This window comes from Cylas formicarius, unplaced genomic scaffold (assembly GCF_029955315.1).
Source record: "Cylas formicarius isolate icCylForm1 unplaced genomic scaffold, icCylForm1.1 PGA_scaffold_2__14_contigs__length_35257938, whole genome shotgun sequence".
Lineage (NCBI taxonomy): Eukaryota > Metazoa > Arthropoda > Insecta > Coleoptera > Brentidae > Cylas > Cylas formicarius.
Window position 1 is genome coordinate 22,293,235 of NW_026844319.1, and position 22,443 is coordinate 22,315,677.

The 22,443-nt window shown below is 36.2% G+C and overlaps 2 protein-coding genes across 9 annotated transcripts in view; both read left to right on the plus strand.

Moving 5' to 3' along the window:
- The window catches only part of LOC132698155 (nephrin), a 520,664-nt gene extending 508,784 nt beyond the window's left edge, over positions 1 to 11,880 (plus strand). For 3 of the 8 annotated variants that reach the window (XM_060664070.1, XM_060664071.1, XM_060664069.1), the window contains 7 exons: positions 1,587 to 2,014; positions 2,374 to 2,539; positions 4,196 to 4,363; positions 4,505 to 4,579; positions 7,516 to 7,661; positions 7,729 to 7,969; positions 9,502 to 11,880. In XM_060664070.1, coding sequence (XP_060520053.1) covers positions 1,587 to 2,014; positions 2,374 to 2,539; positions 4,196 to 4,363; positions 4,505 to 4,579; positions 7,516 to 7,661; positions 7,729 to 7,969; positions 9,502 to 9,851 — 1,574 coding nt within the window. In that variant the 3' untranslated portion in view covers positions 9,852 to 11,880. Of the gene's footprint in view, positions 1 to 1,586; positions 2,015 to 2,373; positions 2,540 to 4,195; positions 4,364 to 4,408; positions 4,580 to 7,515; positions 7,662 to 7,728; positions 7,970 to 9,501 lie in introns of all 8 variants that reach the window. The other 5 variants (XM_060664072.1, XM_060664075.1, XM_060664076.1 and 2 more) reach the window with 5 other exon arrangements.
- A 1,501-nt stretch (positions 11,881 to 13,381) lies between these two features.
- LOC132698298 (clotting factor B-like) lies at positions 13,382 to 15,768 on the plus strand. Its single transcript, XM_060664289.1, has 2 exons — positions 13,382 to 13,641; positions 15,153 to 15,768. Exons 1-2 carry the CDS (start codon positions 13,616 to 13,618, stop codon positions 15,766 to 15,768), a joined length of 642 nt encoding a protein of 213 aa, XP_060520272.1. The 5' UTR covers positions 13,382 to 13,615.
- The last annotated feature ends 6,675 nt before the right edge of the window (positions 15,769 to 22,443 follow it).

Genomic DNA, 22,443 nt, shown 5'->3' on the forward strand with positions numbered 1-22,443 from the left:
TTAAAAACGATTAAATATCGCCCATGCGCATGATTAATGACCCTCCTTAAAATGTTTTTCATAGTTGTTTCATAAGTTCCTGTATCGTCGACAAAATTTAAGTTGCGATAAATGATTCAAGTTATTTATGACAGCCGACTATTCCTTTTAAACTACACTAAACGCGCGGGAATTATCGTGACGTCATACCGCTATTTTGCGCTTTTCGCTGTTTTTCACAGGTTATAGGCCGAACATTATATTATTTACGTCTATTTTTGGCTCGTGTAAAGTATGTTTGTATTTAATCTACGCCAGTTTGTATTTGTGTTTAGTCTACTTTACGTGATTATAATGAGAGCAACATAAAAACGATATAAATCGTGCCATCGGGTTTGAGTACAACCCGAAAAACGCCAGACAAACTCTTTTTTCTACTCCCGTCTGTAAAATGACTAATTACACACGGATCTAGCCTGCGGAAAGCGTCACATTTCGGACATTTCCGGGATTTTACCGCACGGGTTTGGAAGCAATCGGATGTTTTCGGAGATATTAAACCCTCCTGAGTCAAATGCCGTTTACCGCAATTGTTGCATAATATACTATATTCGTCTACCAGAAAACAAAACCCGTCGTTTTTGATAACATTACGTTCAGGTGCCATTTGAGCCTTAACCGTGCACACATCTTTAACTCTTCAAATTTGCGCCCATCCTATTGCAGTCTCCGAAGCTTCCTGACTTATATAAAATAAGGAACACTTTAATTTATCAATGCCAATATACTTTAAAATCAGTATTTAGGTTTCCACTAGTTTAAGAAAAGCGTTTTTTGTTTTTTTTTTTTAACAACTTATATTTCATTTGATATACCATTTGAATTTTACAAACTAGAAAACTCCAAGCTAGTTACAATATTGTATTGGTTTAAAACTAGTGGCTATTGTTTTTATTAACATACCCTTTAATTTTAACACCGCGAAGCCCAGCAAAAGAAAAACATTCGTTGTTTTATATGTAAGATATCACGATTAAAAAATCGGCTTCCGTCATTTTTAAAACTTTATTTCGTCACACAAGATAACAAAACCAAATAACAGGATCAAGACTAAAATTAAAATCACCAAGACAAACGCGTCGTCACTCTCTATGCTACCGTCCGACTGGCGCGTAGTCAAACGAGCGCATTGACGTCATAACCGGTCGCAACCACTGACAATGCGTTTCAAAGACTAAATAAATTTTAAAATTTTTAATAGCTTTTATATGTTACATAGAACTACGATTTTTTTTTGTGAACTGTAGATCTTTTATTAGCAATATTTTTGAAATTACAATTTTGTTTAAGTTCCCTATTATATTTTTCCCTTTGTCTATCTTTTCAACGCTTCATATATCCTTTCTCCGCCGACTACTGTCGTCTTCTTTTAATTTTTTTTTTTTGGCGAACATTCCTTGAAATATGCCAAAAAGATTAATTCTCGCAAAGTAAGTCTTTCGATTTGTTTTTTTTTTGGGTAAATTTAGTTATCTTGCCTTGTTTGTGGTAAAAAAACATCTCCCCTATTAGGTAGAGTGTAAATGAAGGTTAACTGTTCGTTGCAGACAAACCAGAGATCGACATGCACCCCGCCCTGCTGAAGTTCGCCAGCGACGCTGGAGATACCGGAAAAATGATTTGCCGGAGCCAGGCGTCTCCGTTAGCGAGGTACACGTGGGCGAGGAACGGCAATCCGATCAGTCCGAACACCACCGGAAAATATTACACCACCTACCGACAAATCGATCAACTGATGTCGGAATCTGTGCTCTACATTTCTCACGTGACCTCGGCCGATTACGGCAACTACGAGTGCCTGGCCAGGAACGAGCTCGGCTTTTCGACGATATCGCCGAGGTTGGAAGTGACATCGGCGCCGGACCCGCCCTCTTCTTTGGTCGTTGCGAACGTCTCGCACGATTCTGTGACCTTGAGTTGGACGCCCGGCTTTGACGGTGGTATGACACCCTCTTACAGGCTGAGGTATAGACAGGTGAGTAGTGAATGAGTTAGGAGAAAAATACAAAAGTGTTGTTAGGATGCATTTGATTCTAGTCTGTGAGTTTGTGATTTGCTAAAAACTATGGCGGGGTTAAGGATAGAAGGAAAAAACTATATTGATTGGCTTTCATTTGTGATGTCTATAGTGGAGAAAAGATAGTTTTACAAAATTTCGATTTGGCGATGAGATTTCTTCCTTAAAACAAATATGATATATTTACTCTAAATAAAAGTTTCATTTATTTTATTAGTGAAGAGTTAGCATAAAAATAATTCGATGCGGTGAAAATATATTTTTCACATTAATGATTGGAATGTGGTCCAGATTGCTTGATGTTCGATTTGGGTTAGGTCGACGAAGACGGGTACAAGTACGACGACGTACTGCCCCACAACGTTACGACGTACGTCATCAAGGGGCTGGAGTCCAACTCCAAATACGTTTTTTCCATCATGGCATCTAACAAGTTGGGCAACAGTAAATACTTGCCCGATTTGTTGTCGGCGAAAACTTCGAGTAAGTAATAGCGAATTCTCTAAAAAAATTTATAAGTAACTAGAAAGTACTAGACACATTTCCTTAAGGTGCTTGGGCTTGTCATAGCCGCCTGAAACTGAGATTTGGGAGAGTAATAATGAAATTAACTTTTTCTTTGCATTTAAATTGAAAAAGCCGGGAAGTGCTTTTCTATATCTTCTTCTTTTTGCTGCCTAAATAGTTTCAGACATCAATCATCACCATGTGTCTGATCTCTTGGAACCTTTCTTCACCGGCTGCCGCACGAAGAGGTTTTTCAATTTCTTATATTTCTTATATATGCCTCTTCTGCTTTCCCCTTAGACGTGTGTTTAGCTATTGCTGTTCCAAGGACGTCCTCATGTTGAATATGTATTAAATATAAATACTTAATTTTTCAAAGAAACTTCCACAGACTACTGTATTAATTTTTACAAAACTTTCTACAAGTTCGACTCAGCAAAAACCGACGCAGGAGGAATCCAGAAGTTTTGTAAAAAGTAATATAAATACTTCTTTCTTCTTTATTGATCATTGCGGCTTTTAGCGTCCGTGTCTTGTAACTGAAAAGGAGAATAGACCACACATAGCTTGCCAATTCCTTTTTACTGAGAAGTATTGACAAATATCGATTCCATGTTAAAAAGTCCTTGCATCGAAATAGCGATTTCATGTTGTTATGTCTTGATCAGAGTCCGCATCGGTATTCAGTCAAACTATTAGATATTTAGAGTAGCTTACGTTCTCATTCCTCTCTCCGCCAATCAAAATGGGCCGTTGATGTACACCGCGTGCCAAATAAAACGATCCACTATACGATCTGCAAGCCCATAGGAGATACGAAAAAAAGTTTCGCACAACAATTTCTTGGACTAATCTGAAGATTTAAAACATTATATATATTTTTATACACAAACACATAACCTTAATTTCTGCCTAAACTAGGCAAAATTCCAATAGGAATTTCTTAAGGAAGTGACTTTTTAAAAAATATTATAATTTTGTTGATACAGGGTGTCCCAAAAGTGCCCCTCTCCCACATCAACTTTCTTATTTTAAATGTAACACCCTGTAATGTCGACATTTTTGGGATCCTTGGTTGAAAAAAAGTCACTTTCTTAAGAAATTCCTACTCGAATTGCACTGCTTTCCTGAATATTTCTTCTGAGTACATTTTAAGGGGTGGGTGCCGTACTTCACGTTTAATAGGCAGTTTTTGAGTTTGGTGGTCTTCAGTTTGTACGGCATCTACTAGGTTATAGTACAGGTATTTTAGTAGTCTGAAGTCGTAATTATCCGTGCTGTTGCTGGACTAAAATAGTGGTTCGTGCTGCACTCGGCCAAGAGGTTTTCCTAGCTTTAGTTAGTTTAGCTAATAAATAATCTTTAAAGAAACAACGATATTTCGTTATACTGATCAGACATTTTGTTTAACATTGAATGAAGACCAATGACTCGCGATTTTATAATTTTTTTATTAAAAAACCATGTTGATTTGCTTGGCAAAAATCCCAGATCTCGGTTACATTGGCGTTATAAAAGTCGATCGGTGCGGGCGCATGCAGCTCGCCAATTCGGCGAACTTTCTAAATTCTAAACTAACCAAACCTAAACTTTTGCACGCTCGCCTCCCTCCCACTAACCGACTAACAACAGACAAAGTGCCTCCTTCATATTCCTCGCCGAGTTCGGACGAAAGAAACTTGAAAAGCTTCCCCGGCTTCCTGATAATCATCGGCACGGTAGTAGGATCCCTCCTAATACTCACGAACGTTCTCCTTATCGGTTGCTGCTTGCATAGGAGATCGAAGAAACGTGTCGCAGGTAAATTAATGGATTGCCGCATTTTTCCTTTCTGTTTCTCTACAGTTTACGAGGTCGACCACGTCGAGAAGGTGATCCCTGATGATTTGCTCGAGAAACAGGACCTGCCCAGGATCGTTATAATTAGCGTTTCCGTTATAGGAGTTATTTTGTTGTTGATCAATATCGCCGTCGTCGCCGGATGCATGTTTAAGCGCCGCGCTAAGAGGATCAGAGGTTTGTTTTTTTTTTTCGGCCACCCCAACGCCACAAGTCTAGTACGGTCCTGAAGGACAAATAAAGAGGGTTGACAACGCCCTATTGATTTTGTGTAGTACAGGATGATCCAAAACCAAAGAAAAATCGAGAAACTCGAAATACATAAGCCGAGCTTGCCTCATACAAATATGTTGCGAAATACAAAGTTGTTTTTTACATGCCAAAAATAAAATAATTTTATGAGATGCAACATTGGCTTTATCAAGTTTTGCAATCGGAACATGTGGTGGATTATTAATTAATATTAATTCATTGAAAAATCCAGTGGGTTTAGGTCTGGACTTCAGCGCATCCAAGGAAAATTCACTTCCTTTCTTGATTAAAAAAAAAACTGAAGCCCTATCGCCGAACCCAGTCTTTTAAGGTGCACTATTCTATTAACATGATTAAAAATTAGAACTCAAATTGAAGAAAATATTTCGTTAACAGTTTGTTCCATTTTTACACATAAAAAATACATGTCCGTGAAATTGAATCTATCTATCTACTTTCTCATCAAAAACCTGGACGTAAAATTTCATGGTGCTACTGGTAATAATAACATAGTAGGTAATTATAGGGAATTTCTGATTTTTGTAAAGTAACCTTTATACCCTGAATCTATCGTAACCGAACAATATTTTTGTATAAGGTAAGTTTGGATTAATCGACATTTAATCACGTGTGTTATCTCCTGCAGTTTCTGGATTTTTATTTTGTTTCGATCACCCTAGTCAACAATAAAATACAACAGCGACAAAATCGTGCACTGAGATTTTTTCAGGCGAGAAAAAGTAATCCGTCTTTTCTAAGCAGGTCTTAGCAACGAAAAAAAAGCAATAACCTCTACATTTTTTTTTCAAAGAAACTTCCCCTGTCGGTTGTCATCCTGTTGGCTTCTTCAGAGCTCAACTGAAACTGACTCACACTTTACCCACTACCTGCTTATATATTGTTTGAGGGAGGCGGACCTAAATGAGGGGCATAAACACCGTCTCAGATGATTGATTCCCATATTGGTGACAGGTAGAGACCTGAGTCGCGATTAAGATTGTTAAGTTGCTTATAGATTTCTATAGACTCTCGGATTTTTCGTTGGTAGGAGATTTGATTAAATGCAAGAATTTTAGTTTTATCAAAAAAAAAAATTGATGTCCGGTTTCGTGAATGTGTTTGGCAACTGCTGATTACCAATATGGGAATCAGTCATCCGAGATGGGGTTTATGCCCCTCATTTAGCTCCGCCCCCCTGAAACAATATAAAAGCAGGTACAGAGTAAAATGCGAGCCAGTTTAGCTAGTTCGAGTCAACAAAAACCGACGCAGGAGGAATCTAGAGGTTTTATAAAAGGTAACCTCTACATTTATACATCAAAGAGGTGTACATACTTATTTTTAGAGTTTGATAAACCATCAAAAGACCGGATCAAAATTGTCATTTAAGCTCTGGAAACTGAAATAGACGTATTATTTTGAAACAAGAACAAGAAATATAATCAAAAACTTCGTTTGTAAAAAATGTTTTATTTTAAAAGAAATAAATCAAATAACTAGAAAAATTTGTGTTCGCTGACTAGAAAAAAGTCCAGGAAGGCCTACTCGATTTTTTTCGTTTTAAAATTTAAAACCAATTCGTCTCATGTTTTTCAAACGGAACGCCCAGTATGTATTTGTTCATCGCATGAGAATTAAGACCGTTAGACCGTTATCGCTTTTCCCTACCTTGCTTTCCACGGTTATTTTTTAATTTAATTAGAAACAAGTCTACAAAGGTCTTAGAAAAAACCCTTGGATCGTAGAATTAACGCAATCGCAATAATTTTAGTTGAAAAATACAATCAGTATTGTAATATTATCGTGAATCGTTATCGCCATCATTATTAAGAAAACCTCTGGCTGCCGGACCTGTTTGCATTCGACCCTCTATTAATAAAGCCCGCAACAATATTTTTAGGATTTTTGGCGATTAGCGAAATTTTATCGGCGTATACACAATACGTGACCGGCAGCGCTTATAAACGAATTTTCCGAATAAACATTTTATTAACAATAATATGGAAATTCGTTCGGCCCACAATCGAGAAAACCAACGCTAATTCCGCTTTGTTTATGGTCGGACCTGTCGGCGCGATCAAACAATCAAAATCGAACAAAAGGACCCCAAATTATTACGCCCGTTAAAATTTTAAAACATCATTGCTGGCCCGACACCCGCTCCTGTTACGGAAGTCATTAGTTTTGAATAACAATTCTACCCGAAAAATACCTCGGTGCTTAAAAAAATATTTCTCAAATGGCTAATACGAAACTTGTTTTATTGCTGGTTTATGACCGATGGTAAAGCTTTGCACGAAACGCGAACTTTGAGAGTTCAGAATTAGGAGGGATGTTTCCAAAGCTCTGCGATCCCCCGATAAACGGACTGCAGACTTACCAAATACTCCTTGCGGACGCTGTATCAGCCGCAGACCGAAATAAGACTGAACAATATTGCACTAGATAGTTGAATTTTGGGAACATCCCTCGTACGTAAGCAGCAAAAGGAGTTACACTGCGACTATTAAATTGTATAGGAAGAAAATTTTAGAAAAAAGATTTGCTTGTCAAAAAAAATATTTTGAAGTCGTAGGATAAATATGAAACCGTTCGGCTGGTGGTTCGACTGCCAGCTCATTGAACATTTTTAATCATTTTATGATAACGCGACGAAGTTTTTTTTTTTTTTAAACCTCTATTTTGTCAAAGATTGTGTAGATATCAACTCCACTGAAAGCATATAAATGGCAGTATAATATATATATTTTTAAAAGTACAAGTTGGATGCCGCCTCTACAAAATACGCTTCCACAAACGAAAACTTTTAATTGACTGTGTTCGCCGCTACATTATCTGCATCGCGTTCTTTTCCCCGACAGAACAAAATAACCAAACAAGCAAATCCGCAACAATAGAGATGTACGCCCCGAGCAGCTACAACGATACGATGACGGGCGAGACCCTGTCGTCGGTTAGCGAGAAAAGCGAGACGTACAGTAATGAGGGCAGCAACAATGACTACGTGGTGAGATTTCCCGCGCGTTTTGCTTTCAAACGGTGGCGTAATCGTTTTTTTTTTTATTTCGTTTAAGCAGGACGACAGTCGCAGCAAGACCGTGGCGAACTCGTACTTAATCGAGCAACCCCCGCCAGTTGATTATCCCCCAGGTGCGTATCCAGTATACGAGATGCAAATGGGACCGGTTTCTATGGCCCACAAGACTCACACGTTGCCCCATCCCCACCACCATCACCATCATATGCATGACCAGAGACCGAGGGCCAGGGATGATCAGAGTTTGGGCTATCACAGCCAGAGCACGGGCATGTCAGGTGTGTTTGCTCGTATTTTCTTAACGCCTGGAAAATCTGGATGCTTAATGAAGTGAAGATGATATTTTTTCCAAAAGGACGTTGGTTTGACTAATATCGCGGCTGTTTCGTAACGCGTCATATTTTAACCTGCACCTTTTGCTTAAAGTATTTGACAATAACTAATAATTAACGTAATTGTTTTCTACGTAAATGAAATCCTCTATTAACGGCATATTTAAGCAAATTTCATATTTAGAATCTGAACAAGTTTGTTACGTATATATTTATTTATTTATTCTATTTTATCAGTTTGGTTCTTTTGGTAGCCTAATTCAAATACCATAACTTTTTACTTAAATCAGAACTACTTCTAAATGAAAAATTCTTTTATTCAAAAAAGAAAAAAATATTTTGTACAAGTGCGAAGTCAAGTTTGTTGTTAATTTTGTCTGCTTTAACGGTTTCTTCATAATTTTTGTTTGTCCCCGTTTTTTTCTTTTTGAATCTTATTTTTTGTTTAATTGTTTTTTTTTCAATTTTGGCCTGTTTGGATCTTTTTGGTGTTTTTTATAGCCCAACAAATTTATAAAGGTAATTTGTTGTTTCTGTCTTAAAAATACTCAATTTAAGTACGTTCAATGCACGTAATATAGTTTCTATAATACGCCGTTAATGGGCAGAAAGATGTTCGTTTAATGGCGTCTTTTTAAGTGAACAAAAAAAATTAACACATTTCACATGTCCAGTTTTGTGTTTTAATCGAAGTTTTAATGGTCAATTGCATGCCCAACTTGTTATTTGATAATAATTAGCATATTCAAAAAAACTAACCCGGTGTGTTATCACAGGCATAAACCTGAAAACATGTACAAATGGCGCTTTCAGATACTAGCCAATAAAGTATAATAATACATTCAGTACGCTTTGAAATTCGCTATTAAATGTTACAAATTAACCGTCCTAAACGGTTGCAACTGTAGTTTATATATTCCCAAAAAGATGCGTAACATAGAGCAGGACAACATCCGCTACACCTATCTACCTCATGCCAAAACAGGGGTTCAGTAGAACTGGTTGAAGATTTGTCGTACTTTTTCGACGTTAGGTTAGGTTCCTGGGATTGTTCAGCCCTGCACAACTGTTTTAAATAATCACTTAACAGATAACTTTGTTGTTTCTCAACAGAAGGGGATCAGCTGAACGGCACGTTGAGTATCGTTACAAAAGTTCCTCGTTTTCGAGGGTAGTTTTTTTTTTTCAGAGGAAATTGCCATTTTTTTACTTCACACATTTAATAATTTAGTAGGACCTCATATTTGTGAAAATCTTGTCAGACAACATATATCTAAATCTAGCACAGTTGCCACATTCCACCATAACCAAAATAAGAATTCTGGCTGAGTAAAGGCATCACATTTCGAAATAAGCCGGTATTGCTGACGCATCACCAAACGGTTGTGTACTGCTGAGCAAGGTCATTGTGACTGCAAAACGACTTTTTGAACTCGGTAATGCTTTAAGGTTAAATTCGCCTCAATGGTTTATTTCAGCCAAATCGTCTTACGTGAGCGCACCCACCCCTACCCCGCCAACAGATGGTAGTTACTACAACGTATCGGACCGTTACCTGTCGTACCCTCCGCCCTTAGACTTTCAAAGCCCGCCGCCTATACCGGCCCACCCGCATATAACCCACACCGTCACCCCCGCGACGCCCCCGCTGCCATCGAACGGGTCGCTCTTGCGCCACCAGAGGGCGCACGTGCCCCCACCGGACGTGTTGCACAACACGAACCAAAACGTTCAAATCCTACAGGCGCAGACGTTGGCGCAAAAGAGGGAACTGACCAGTTTCGGTAACGGTTACGGTGTTAACGAACAGGAAGGTCACCTGGTGTGAGATCCGGACGATATCTTGTATGTTTTGTAAAAAAATATAATAAGTATTCGGACTCGATATTTGTGGCTCAATTTGTGTTATATGAATGTGATTTTTACTGTTGCGGAATCTATGCGCCTCGCATTTTGGCATTCGTAAAATATAAATATTAGCTCGACTATCGGTGGTCGTGGAAGTAACCAAACCTTCACGTTACCTGGATCAGTGTTAAAAAGTCAGGGTTAAGTATTATCCACACGCACTTTTTGAGGAATATTTGTTTATACAGACACCTAAATCAAACGTAAACCGCAAATACTGTTGATTCAGTCATAAACGTTACTGATGACAAAAATTCTAATATTTTGTACCGGGGCGTCGATAAAGACGTTACTACTTTAGATTCGCGGCTTAAGATTGCTAAGTAAGAGTTAAACTTAATTCGTTTTTTTAAAAAAAACGATAACCTGATTTTTCTATCAATTATATTTGTCCTAGAAATTGGCAAAATATTTTATTAGCACCCAGTATTTATGAAATGAATTTTCTTTGAATGTGCAGCACTGGATCCGGCCCTGATGCTAAAGTGCTAGATTATTGCGCTGAGCTGTTGAGCAAAACGAGCCTGGTGTGTACGAACCCAAAATGTGAGTCATGTTTTCACCAATGGTGACGCTTGCCTATAACCTAGACTTTTCGAATTTGTTGATTTATTTTCCGGGCGGAACTCCGGGTGAAAGCAACGTGGACGTTTTAAAGCTTATCTTACCCAGTATGTGTTTCATTTAATGGCCGTTTTGTATGGCCGTGACGACTAATTTTCTGATATATAGGATAATCTGTATAAACGATACTAAATTATCTAAGAATGTGATCACTAGATAGTAACCGATGGTACGTCGTTAAACAAAATAAGTTAATTTAACTGCCTAATTTGTTCTTGTATATAAAAGTTTTGTACATACATTACGAACTCAGCGTTGAATTTTTTAGTTTTAAGGGTTTTTAAAAATTAAAATTGTTGATTTACTAGTCCAATGGAACAGCCAAAGTTAATTTCAAGTCCCTCGTAGAAACGCGTTTTTTTTTATCCCCAGTTCAGATTGCTTTTTACGTTCTGTCCCAATAAGTTAAGTTCAAAAGTACTTATTTTCGTTTAGGATCTTGTTTATTTTGTACATGTACTGCTGTTTTATATTAAGAATAAATGTTTTATTTTATTTCTTTTGCTTTGTAATTTATTTATGGTTCAGTTCTATCAGTTGGTAAGTATATATTGTTTTGTTCGTATTATTTTTGGTTGAATCGGGAAAATAGGGTACTATTATTACAACTAGAACCTATATGGTTATCTTACGTCATACATCCGGTAGTACTAGTGCCAAATAGTCGTTAGAACAATCGCAATCATAATACTTTGGTTCGAGCTTATCCGACTTGAAATGTACATACTGTAACATCAATTATAATGAGTATGTGAAACTATACCTTCCATTTTTGCCAAATGTACGATTATGAAAACTTTGTTATAACTGTAATCAGATGTAAAAAGTGCCTTTAAGATTATTAACAATCTGCCAAAAAAACATTGTAAATAGGTTTTAGCTAATACTCAATACCTTCGTTTCCTGGCGAGACTGACTGATTTGGACACGGGTTTGCGAAACCTGCCCCAAATCCAAAAAAAGACAAACGAAACCCCCGAAACAGAAAGTGAATTTGTTAAAACATTTACATAATTTTAAAACGTTAACAGATTATTGTAAATATTTCATTACGATATAAAGTTATATTACGGTGTCTAAGATATTAAATGAAATAAGGGCTCGGCTGTAAAGGGAAGACGCGTCGGCCGACAAATATTTTTTTGCGGTCAAATTTGAAAAGGAAGGTTTTCGTCGGTTTATACGGGTTTCTTTTCGAAGCCGCTCGTTCTAATTGTTATATTGACAAGTAATAAAGAATGAATGCTCAGTGTAAAAAACTGTTAACATGTCCAGTCAATAAAAAAATTGTATGTATGTTCATCTTCATATTGTATATTGTTACGATTACGAATTAAATGCTCATAATTCAATATAAAAGTTTGTTTTTCTATTGTGGGACCAAGGAACGAGCGAACTATAGACCAAAGAAAACAAATTCCCGAATTATAAAAAATAGACTCTACTTTAATCTACTATAGTGGTAGGGTTAGAGTTAGAGTTATGTTGAATTACATAGAGGGCGCAAAAATGCGAAAATTAATATAAATCCGGCGAATCTGGATGCACCTAAATCTGAGCATATTTTTAGAAAACACTGCCGAAAAAATGCTACGATCAAAATGAACTGTCGAAAATAATCTGTCAGCGGCGAGGTCCATTTTTTTGAACTTTGAATTTAGAAACAATTGTAAGGTCATTTACAAAAAGCACCGATTGAATAAAAATGTGGAACTATTTATTGCCTAAACACTATACGTACTATTTCAAATGCAAAAAATGTGACAATCCACCTAAGTTATTGAGAGAGAACAAATAAAAAACTGCAAATTTTCACCATGATCGTCGGCAAGACCTCGACTTTCGTAGAAGGTCGAACGGTAAACTTGCGTTTCGTTATTGACAAATGTAAATGCCGGTAATTTGAATATCTCACCCTTGAAGGCAATTGACGCCTCGCCAAGGGTGTCCCTACCATATGTTACCGGCCATGAATTTTCTATAGATATATAATCTTTTTTTTTTCACATTTCACAATTCGCGCTCTCATCAGTCTCTATCGCACAGAACACGAATTAGATTGATCGATCGCTGTGAATTCGAAACGTGCCTGATATGTGGAGCTTTTTGTTGTGCATGTCGACCTTGGTGGTTGCGCTCGAAGGGATTAGTAACTGTAAGTACATTTTGTGACGCAATTTGTTTATTAGGTGACAGCGTAACTATATAAGCAACATATTTTATTTTATCATTCGAGAATCGAGCTTTTCATGAAAACATTTCAGCAAAACTTTTATGGTAATTTTTCAAAAATTCTGTTCTATAACGTTTATATAGGTCCAGTTTTACTATCACCCATGTGCGCTGCTATAACAATTTATTGAAATAATTTATTATTAACATATATTTACTGATAATAAATAAGTAAAAGGGCAACAACAGACAATATTTTATATCACACAGAAGGCAAAAGTTTTGTATGAAAATTGATAAGAAAACTTCATTAGATTGTCAGGCTCTATCAAAAATGTGTTATTGTTGGATTAGCCTGTAACTCAGAAGAAAATTGATTCGCTCTCTGCATTAACTATTCAAAAAAACAGAATAATTTTAAAAAGTGACAAATACGTCTTTATTCGTGGATCCTCCCTAATGTGTAGAATTCATGAAAATATTGATTTAATAAAACACAATAGGCAACTGTAACTAAAAAAATATGTTATATAATTATATCGTTTCATCGAGTCTTATACAAATCATTTCCCTTCTAAGTGATTTGACATATTGGATGTGTATTTTAAATTAAATAGGCGTTTTTTTTTTCTCTTGAAATAAAGCCGCAATAATCCGCTTTATCGACATTCACTTAGGAAACACACTCTATTATTGTCACATCTTGACCATAAAGGTGTTGTTTGCCCAGTTGCCGATGTAAAATGTGGCCAGAGAAAACTTCGAAATCGTTCCGGCAAAATCGTAGGCGGCGAAAACGCGGAAAAGGCCGAATTTCCGTGGTTGGTGTCGATCACCAGAAGAGGGGGTCACTTTTGCGGCGGAACGCTGATCAGCAACAGACACGTTATGACTGCCGGTCATTGTTTATGCACGTAGGTATTCCCTGTATATCATATCAGCACATCGGTTAAGGAAACGGCGAAAAGTGATTTTTAAATTCAACCGACTCTGGGTAAAGGTTGAGGACATGTTTTTGTGTCATTGCCGCCATAAGTATGCATATAACCGGATAATGTATACGTCAGATAGTATAGTTAAAAGCGTTCTATTGTCTAATAAGTGTTAAGTGATTCATGGCATTCCTACTGATTAGAATAGCGATTAAATTCGTCTTACTGATGTCCAAATTTTTCAGGTCAAGTAGTTATAGGTGTCACCTGCAAGCGAAGGATGTTTCTGGGTCACTTATACTATACTGCAGTTATTCTAAGCAGTTGTCGCCAATAAGCACTTCCCCCATCTTGGGTAGTTTAGTGTGCTTTGTAGAAATTGGAATACCCAGTAAATCTAAATATATTTCTTTATTATTTTCGAAATTAGTTAGGATAAGAATTTCATAATAAGTTGCGTTTGCATGTAAGTTTCGACGTACTGTAACTTTCCGTGGTATGATGCCTGCCTGTGGTAGGTTTTTTATCTCAGAGGTTGTACATCCCCTATGAGATATAAAATCCGGTGACCTTAATATCGGAAGAGGGTCATATTAATTTGTCAAAGGAAATTTCTAGTAACTACAACGGTGACCTGCACTATGCTCCATGAAAAAGTTGCCCCTTTCTCCATATCTGTGTCTTTCGGTCGGTCCATGATACTATAACAGACCAATTGTGCTGGTTATGCTGAAAAGGTAGGTAAGGAGGTTGGAGGAGTCCGTTCTTCTCGATCACTGATTCGTCCAACATCGCATCGCTGGTGTAGCGTTCATCCAGATACCTCTTTTTGTGATTTCCCTAAAAGGCGTTCCAGTCTACCGTAGGCAATAAAACTGAATATCTTTAAGCTAATTTTTTAAAATATTAATAATAGAACTTCATTTTTTTGTAAAATTAAATCAAATTTTTAAAACTTCTTTATCAATATTCAATCAACTGACAAAACGTTATAAAAATAGCTAAGCGTATACTGGGCGTTGCAATTTCTACGATACACAGTACAGATTTCCAGACATTTCACCATAGCAAAGACTATAGTTTTATTATCGGCACACTTTTCTCCATACCTTTGTCTTTCAGTCGGTCCCTGACACCATAACAGACCGATTGTGCTGGTTATGCTGAAACGGCGGTAGTTAAGGATGTAGGAGGAGTCCGTTCTTCTCAATCACTGATTCTTCTTAAAGCCCAACATCGCATCGCTGTTCATCCAGCCATCCCTTTTTGCAATTTTTCTAAAAGGCGTTCCGTAGGCAATACAACTGAATATCTGCAAGCTAATTCTTTAAAATAATTATAGAACTTTATCAATAGGCAATCAATTGACAAAACGTTATAAATATAGCTAATCGTATACTGGGCGTTGCAATTTCTATGGCACACAGTGCAGATTTCACAGACATTTCATCATAGCAAAGATTATAGTTTTATTATCTGCACACTTTTTGTAGGGGAATCGGGGATGATCTTTTCAAACCCACGTCCTTGAGGGTGACACTTTCGCAACACGATCTCTCGGACAAGAGCACCGACGCTTACGAACGTCCTGTGAGATCCTTCAACATACACCCCCATTACTCCTGCTCCAGATCCTCGAACGACATTGCCATATTGGAGTTGGATGGACATGTGACGTGGTCTGATAGCGTCATCCCCGCTTGCCTACCTACCGAGAGGTCTTCGCAGCTCGACAACTTACTGGCCACGGTCGCAGGATGGGGATGGACTCACGAGCACAGTTCCAAAGGTGGTCGCGCTAAAACCCTGCAAAAGGCAAAAGTGAACGTTATCGGCGTAGAGAAGTGTAAGAGCTGGTACGAGTCGCAGGGCAAGAAGACCAAGGTGCAACCTAACCAGATCTGCGCGGGTCACGAACTGGGTGGTATAGACGCGTGTTGGGCAGACAGCGGCGGACCGCTGATGGTCGAAACCACTACAGACAACCAAATGATGGTTGTAGGGGTAGTTTCGACCGGAGTAGGATGCGCCAGGCCTTACTTGCCTGGAATATACACCCGGGTGTCGGGTTATATTCCGTGGATCCGTAGCGTGATAGGAAGAAGCTAAACGTTGTCTAATTGAAACAAACGAAACCGATTGATCTCAAAAACAAGTCTGATATTTATTTAATAAACTTTTACAGAGAGATGTATTATTAGTTCTTTTCCAAAGAAACTTCCAAAGGTTACTGTAATATTATTTACTAATCTTCTTGATTCCTCCTGCGTTGGTTGCGTATAAATCAAATTTGCTGACGTTTCGTCAACCATCCTGTTGACTTCTTCACAGCTTAACTGTAACTGAAACGTACGATTTGTGTTTAACGTGACTTAAGTTAAGAGTTATCTGCGCACCTACCCACTGTACAATCGCAAAAAAAAGGAAAATTAAAACCTTTTTTCTTTTCGCAATGAACTAGCGACCTTCAAACTCCAACTGAAATAATTGGAATTGATACTAATTTGTGATTTTGTCATATTAGAATAAAGTGAATTACAAGTCTGAAACAGAGTGGGTTATTAAGACGAAAATTAAGTCCCAATTGCTTTATTAAATAAAGTTAAAAATTGAAGAGAATGTGGGCTTTTTGCAGCGTTTATTTTGGAAGTCTTTTACTCCATCTCTTATTCTTTTATAAAGAGTACGCATATGGTAATAAATAATGTTTTGGTTAAAGTTCAACGCTACCTAAGTCTAAATCAGGTTTCCATTAATAAATTGTAAAGCATAAGCGATGTTGCCAGTGTCATCACTTTTAGTTTAAAAAAAGTAAATATTTTTGGGTTAACAATCTAAAAATATAATTAATTGCTCACTGTATTACTGTTTTCGTTCAATACCATATGATGCAACAAGTTTGATAAACAGTCTTTAGTCACGAGTATTTGATTTGTCACTAGCGGAGCAACTGTCTAATAAATGAGTGACTGAAGAAGTTTATCAACTAACCAAAACTATATCTTTTCTACAACCACTATTTTTATGTGCATCATTGTAAAAACGCACGAATACATTCACTGAGTCACGTATGGACCGACAACGTCCGAACTGGCTTGCGTGCAGCAAATTTTTTATAAAATCCCTTCTCAATTTTTTTAAAATGCAAACTATTCAAAAACAAATTCACTTTGGTGATGATGTAGACCCTACGATGCTGCGCGAGGTTTAAGGCTTAAACTTTTTTTAAATCCCTAAGTGTAAGATGTGATTTGTTACCATGTTAAGTCTTTAACAGGTAAAACATCCCTAAGGGACCTTTAAGCACTGATAATTAAGTTAAGTTATGTTATGTTGGATTAAGAGGATGTCTCCCCGACACTTCATTAGATGGTTGATTATTGAATGTATCGTGCAAAATATTTTTTTTGCAGTTTGGATCCACTCCAAATACTCTTTTCTACGCTTTTGTGATTGTGATGCACACTTTTTTCTAACAAAGGAAAACAAAGTAGCCCTAACTGTCTTTTAACTTAATGTCAACAAAACAAAACCACATATAACGTCATAACCAGTACATAACAAAGGAACGTACAATACCTACAATCTGCCTGCGTGGTTAGCGTTACAAGGCAGAATTTCAAGCAATATCTAGATTAATATCTTACTCAAATGCAATAAAATAATGATTGGTAACTCGTAAACGTGAACAAAGGATTGGGCCGATATATTAATAACCCATATAAAACCATTAAAATCCCCTATAGCACACTTGACTTTTCGAAATATTTTGAGAAACGTAGACTGTCTCTTTTAAGTATTTCGACCGTAATGCTTTTTTTTCCGATGGCGCCATAGGACAGCAAATAAATATTAAACGTCACACGCAGAAACAAGTTGGGTTTGGCATATGACATCAATTTAATGATTCACCTGTCGTTGGTTTCGTTTTTTTCTCTTTAAAAGTATACCATATCCTCTACTACTTAATACTACTTAATAAAGAAAAATATTAGTTTCTTGACAAGCATGGTAATTGGCGAGTGATTTCTCAGAGCAACAAAATTTGCAAAATTAAATCTCATATTTTTAAAAAATCGTATTATTTCCTTCCAAACGCACAGTTGATATTTATTTCCCCCAGTCACAGATGTAGAGGAAAAGCTTTGCCTGCAACTTGAAAAGCGGCCTCGGATTTTAGAGCGTTTTGCGTAACCTTTTTTTGCAATTAACTTTTAAACAGGACCAACCTGCACCGTTAGAGATGTTACCGACTGATGACATCCCGATCGATTGTGCCCAAACTGCCAGATGAATAAAAATTGCAGTTTTTCGCCATTTAAAGTAAAGAAGTAATTGGTCCGAATGAATTGATGAGTCATTAATTGCGATGGTTGAATGTCGCGGTGCAATTGACACTATTTAAATGGGAGAATTAGGTAATTTTATGAGATTTGGATTTCGCAGTTTCGCCGCACGAAGGTACCGATTTGGAAGGATTCGCTTTTACCAACTGAAATTTACAAACGTACTTCTCTTATTAAAGCGGCATCCCAAATAGCTTAACCCACATTCAACGAAAATTTTATAAAACATTGAAAAATGTCCAATTCTACAAATGTATTAATTTTTACAGATTTCTTAAATGATTATTACATTAACAACTTATCTAACAATCAGTTCAATTGGTAAAACTACAGCTTATCTGGAAAGACCTATAACTGGATAGAGTAAGTCCCAGGGCGCAAATTTTTGTTGATCTGACCAAAGTTAAATTTAAAATCAATTGGTATCATGGCTCGTGCACCAAATCTATTCAAAGGCTACCTGCATACTAGAAAACAATCTGTTAGAATGTGCCATTACTAGTTCCAAGGAAATTGTTAGTTATGGAATTACGTAGGAAACCACTTATATCATTGGCAGATGATATAGTCGTAATGGTGGAAACCGATATTTCGAATAACGTTGAACGGTAAATTAAGGTAGATGTTTGTGCCATAACCTAATTGTTTAACAAATATTTACTCTAAATTCAGCGTTCACTTGAAGTTACATTAATGTGTGTTCTAATTGCCGAATATCTATATTAATAAGATATAACGTATTGATATTTAAGCAACTATCAAAATAAAAAATATTGGGATTGACCTGACACATAAAAAAATACCTTAATATATTAGGATATATAAAACTACAGAAGACAGCCACGTAAAATGAGATATTCATTTTCACAACACTAATTTCAAAAATCCGATCCCTGGTATACAGTTTTAAGCAAACGAGGCAAATTATTTCAATAAGGGAAAATCTTTTTTTTATCTTTGTGTTGGTCCACTCGCTTTTATTATACGGCTTTATCGAAGTTGTTCAGAAAAGAGTTATGTTTGATTTGCAATATCCCTCGTATTCGCATTTTAAATACTACACGGTATTAAGTATTCAACACCTAGCCTATAAAGTAAACTATTAATATGGATAAAAGGTAATTATAATCTTATATAATTTCTATATGTCGAAAATAAATTGTATAATGTAATTCCTGCTGAAGTGAAATATATTATAACATCTCAAGAATTGGCCTATAAACTATCTCGAGTAGTCGCAAGTCCTTGATCAAGTCTGGAAGCTAACTAAAATCAATTGCAAGTGATGTCCATTACCTTGATTCCCCTTTTGATCAGTAAGTTCTGGAATTTTCTTTATATATTTTTAATCGGTCTGGATTATCGTTATGATGAATTGTTATGCTTAATTGTTATGAATCAATAAATATGAAGGAGAGAATGAAAGATGAATTATATATTGTAAAACTGTAAAAAAGTATATCTAACGTTATAATTAAGGTAAAAGTTTACATCTTAAGAGAAATAACGAACTGCACTTATACCACGCAGCAGTAATATTAACATTAAACATTCTAATATGGTTCTATCAAATATACACCTCAGCGAAAAGCGTTTTTTAAAGTTTTTTTTTTCATTTCACCATTAAATAAAGTTTCGATCTATTGGTCTTTATTCGAAAACTTTCGCATATTTCTGCACATTTGCAAATCGTAAGATTTCGTCACATGACTTTTGCGATAGGTTTGCCGGATTGGGAGATTTCTCGCAAACAAGTACTTTAAATATCAATTAATGATTATAAATTTGCAAATAGGGCGTTTATTACGCTTTACTATATTCGTTTTCGCACTGTACATATTTCAGTCGCTATTTATAGATCGCGCCATCTCTGTCAAGATGTGGCAATTTTTATAATAATTTATTAGTGGATTTTACCACTAATAAATTTCAGCGGTTTGTGTGAAGTCGTTATTTATTAAATTAAATTTATTTTTTTTAACAAACACGATGAATGTGACAAGAAAAACGCAAGAATCGTATTTTATGCACTTGAAAAAATGTCAGTGTCTACTAGCGGAGGGACGCCACTGGCAGAACTAAAAAAAAAGTGTTGTGCCCCTGGAAATACCTCCTAATACATCAAATGCACTAAGATATCTAAAAATAATTTCCTAGATAATATAAAAAAATATTTTTTCTTTACCACCCTGTATCTCAAAAGTTAATATATTTAGGAATTACTTTGATGAGAAGGTTTTTTTTATGAATCTCTTAAAAAAGTCGCTGAAACAGTCATTTTTTTCGATAATATAGCTCAAGAACTGAAAGTATAATAATTCAATATATAATCTTTAAGACATCGCTCGTGAAATATTATATAAAAATGTCATTTTTTAGTTTATTCTCATTCACAATTTTTTTTTTGCAGAAGTTGCATACTATCCGTAGGGTTTGTCAAAAAGTTAATCTTAAACTGTATATTGCTTCAGAAATGGTCACTTATTTCTAACAAAAGTAACCAAAGAATAATGATTCAATTAAACGATGTTTGTCAAACAAGCGTTCATTAAAAGAAAAATTGAAAGCGAATTGAAAATATGAAATTACGAAAATGTAGTGCTGAATGGTGTCGTAGTTGTAGTTAAAAATTCCCAAATCTTACGACATTTTGGTGCCAAACCCATCGCAATCAAACGCGAACATCAAAAGAAAAACGATCTAAGCTTCTCAGAAGATATTATCTGAACGATTTGAAAATCGATCGGCCGCCATTGGGCAATCGATTGCCGCGTCTTCGTTTGAAGATAAATCCCATTGACGACACGCTACCCGTAAATCGCCATTTAATTGTTTTATTTGATGGCTATGATTTAAAATAATCGTCTGGTACAGGCGAGACAAATTTTGCAATATTCAATTGGAAAAAAATCATTCGCTTTGGTTAGTTGCGACAAAATACGTTGTACGACACTGATGGTGCCATGACAAGAAAGTTATAATCTCTTATAAATCCCATTAGAAATAAAGTGGAAAAAATGTTAAAGGGAAGGACTAAGTCTAAAAAATTCACAAAAACTTTTATCCAAAACGGTGTGCCTATTCTTGCGGCGGTTTTTATTTTCGTAGCTTTATTTGTGCGCATTTCCACATTTTCTCGTTAATACCTATTTGGTGCTTGATTCATAAAAGTATTAATTTACGTAAGAGAACAAACAAATCTCTAAGATATAGCTATAGCTTTACTTTGTTTTTCCAGCTTTGCTTCAAAAAAGCATCTACTTCCTTGCGCAAACAAACTTTTAACATTTTACAGGAACCGCTGCGACATTGACTGAACTTAGAATGTAATATAATAGAACGAGTGGAAAAAGCTTTTTTATAGATGTTAATTAATAATAAAAACATTGATAATAATATTTTTTATATTTCTTTGAAATTAACAAAAAAATACATTATCAGTTGACCTTAACATTCCTTTCCAAATCGCCTTTAATACGCCCAGATTTGATAATTTAGCACATCTGTATTTTGTTATGTTAGAACCCCAGACCCACCCTACCCTTATTACATTTATTCACAAAATGGAATAACATTAACCAGCTTGGAATAAACTTTTGTACTTTATTTGCATATTTTTAAGAAAAGCTAACTTACAACACTAGATCTGAGGAATTATGGAGAATGGAAAATCGAATAAAAGTGTTTCTAAACCATCTTAAAAAAAACGGACTATCTTTTTTGTAACGGCACAATCGATATCCTGACGGTATTTTTGTCTTCAAGAAGAACCAACGCTCCTTTGCCCGCCCTTTAATCTACATTTCTTTCCGCGTCCCATTGAAATTCCGTAACGCACGACGAACGTGTCGCTTTTCAGCAATTTCGCAAGGCTTCCGCAACGACAACTAACGTGAAGTGACTCAACTGCATAATCGCTAACATGTCTTAAAACAAAATCATTACTCCGCGTATAGCCTTGCTCTAGTATCGTTATTTTCAAAAAGGCGCTCTTCTCTTTCTCTGGATGCTTTATTGCCTAACGCGACAACCTCACGAGCGAGCGACGCGTATTTCATGCGATATACAGTGTCGCCCGTAATGCTAAGATGGAAGCTTTTTTTATTTGTAAAAACCCTATACACGACTCAAATATACTGCTTTCAAATTGTGAGAAATTAGAGATATAATTAGGAACTGTTTTTATGCGCAAAATAATTTAGATTTTTTTACAAAACTTCTGAACTCCTCCTGCTTCGGTTTTTGCTGAGTCAAAACTTTAACAGTTTCAGCCAAGCTCTGAAGAAGCCAACAGGATGGCGCAACGTTAGGAAGTTCGAGTCAACAAAAACCGACGCAGGAGGAATCTAGAAGTTTTGTAAAAAGTATTAAAGTAGCCTATGGAAGTTTCTTTGAAAAATTAATTTAGAATTTGTTATTGGACATCGGCGCAATGCGT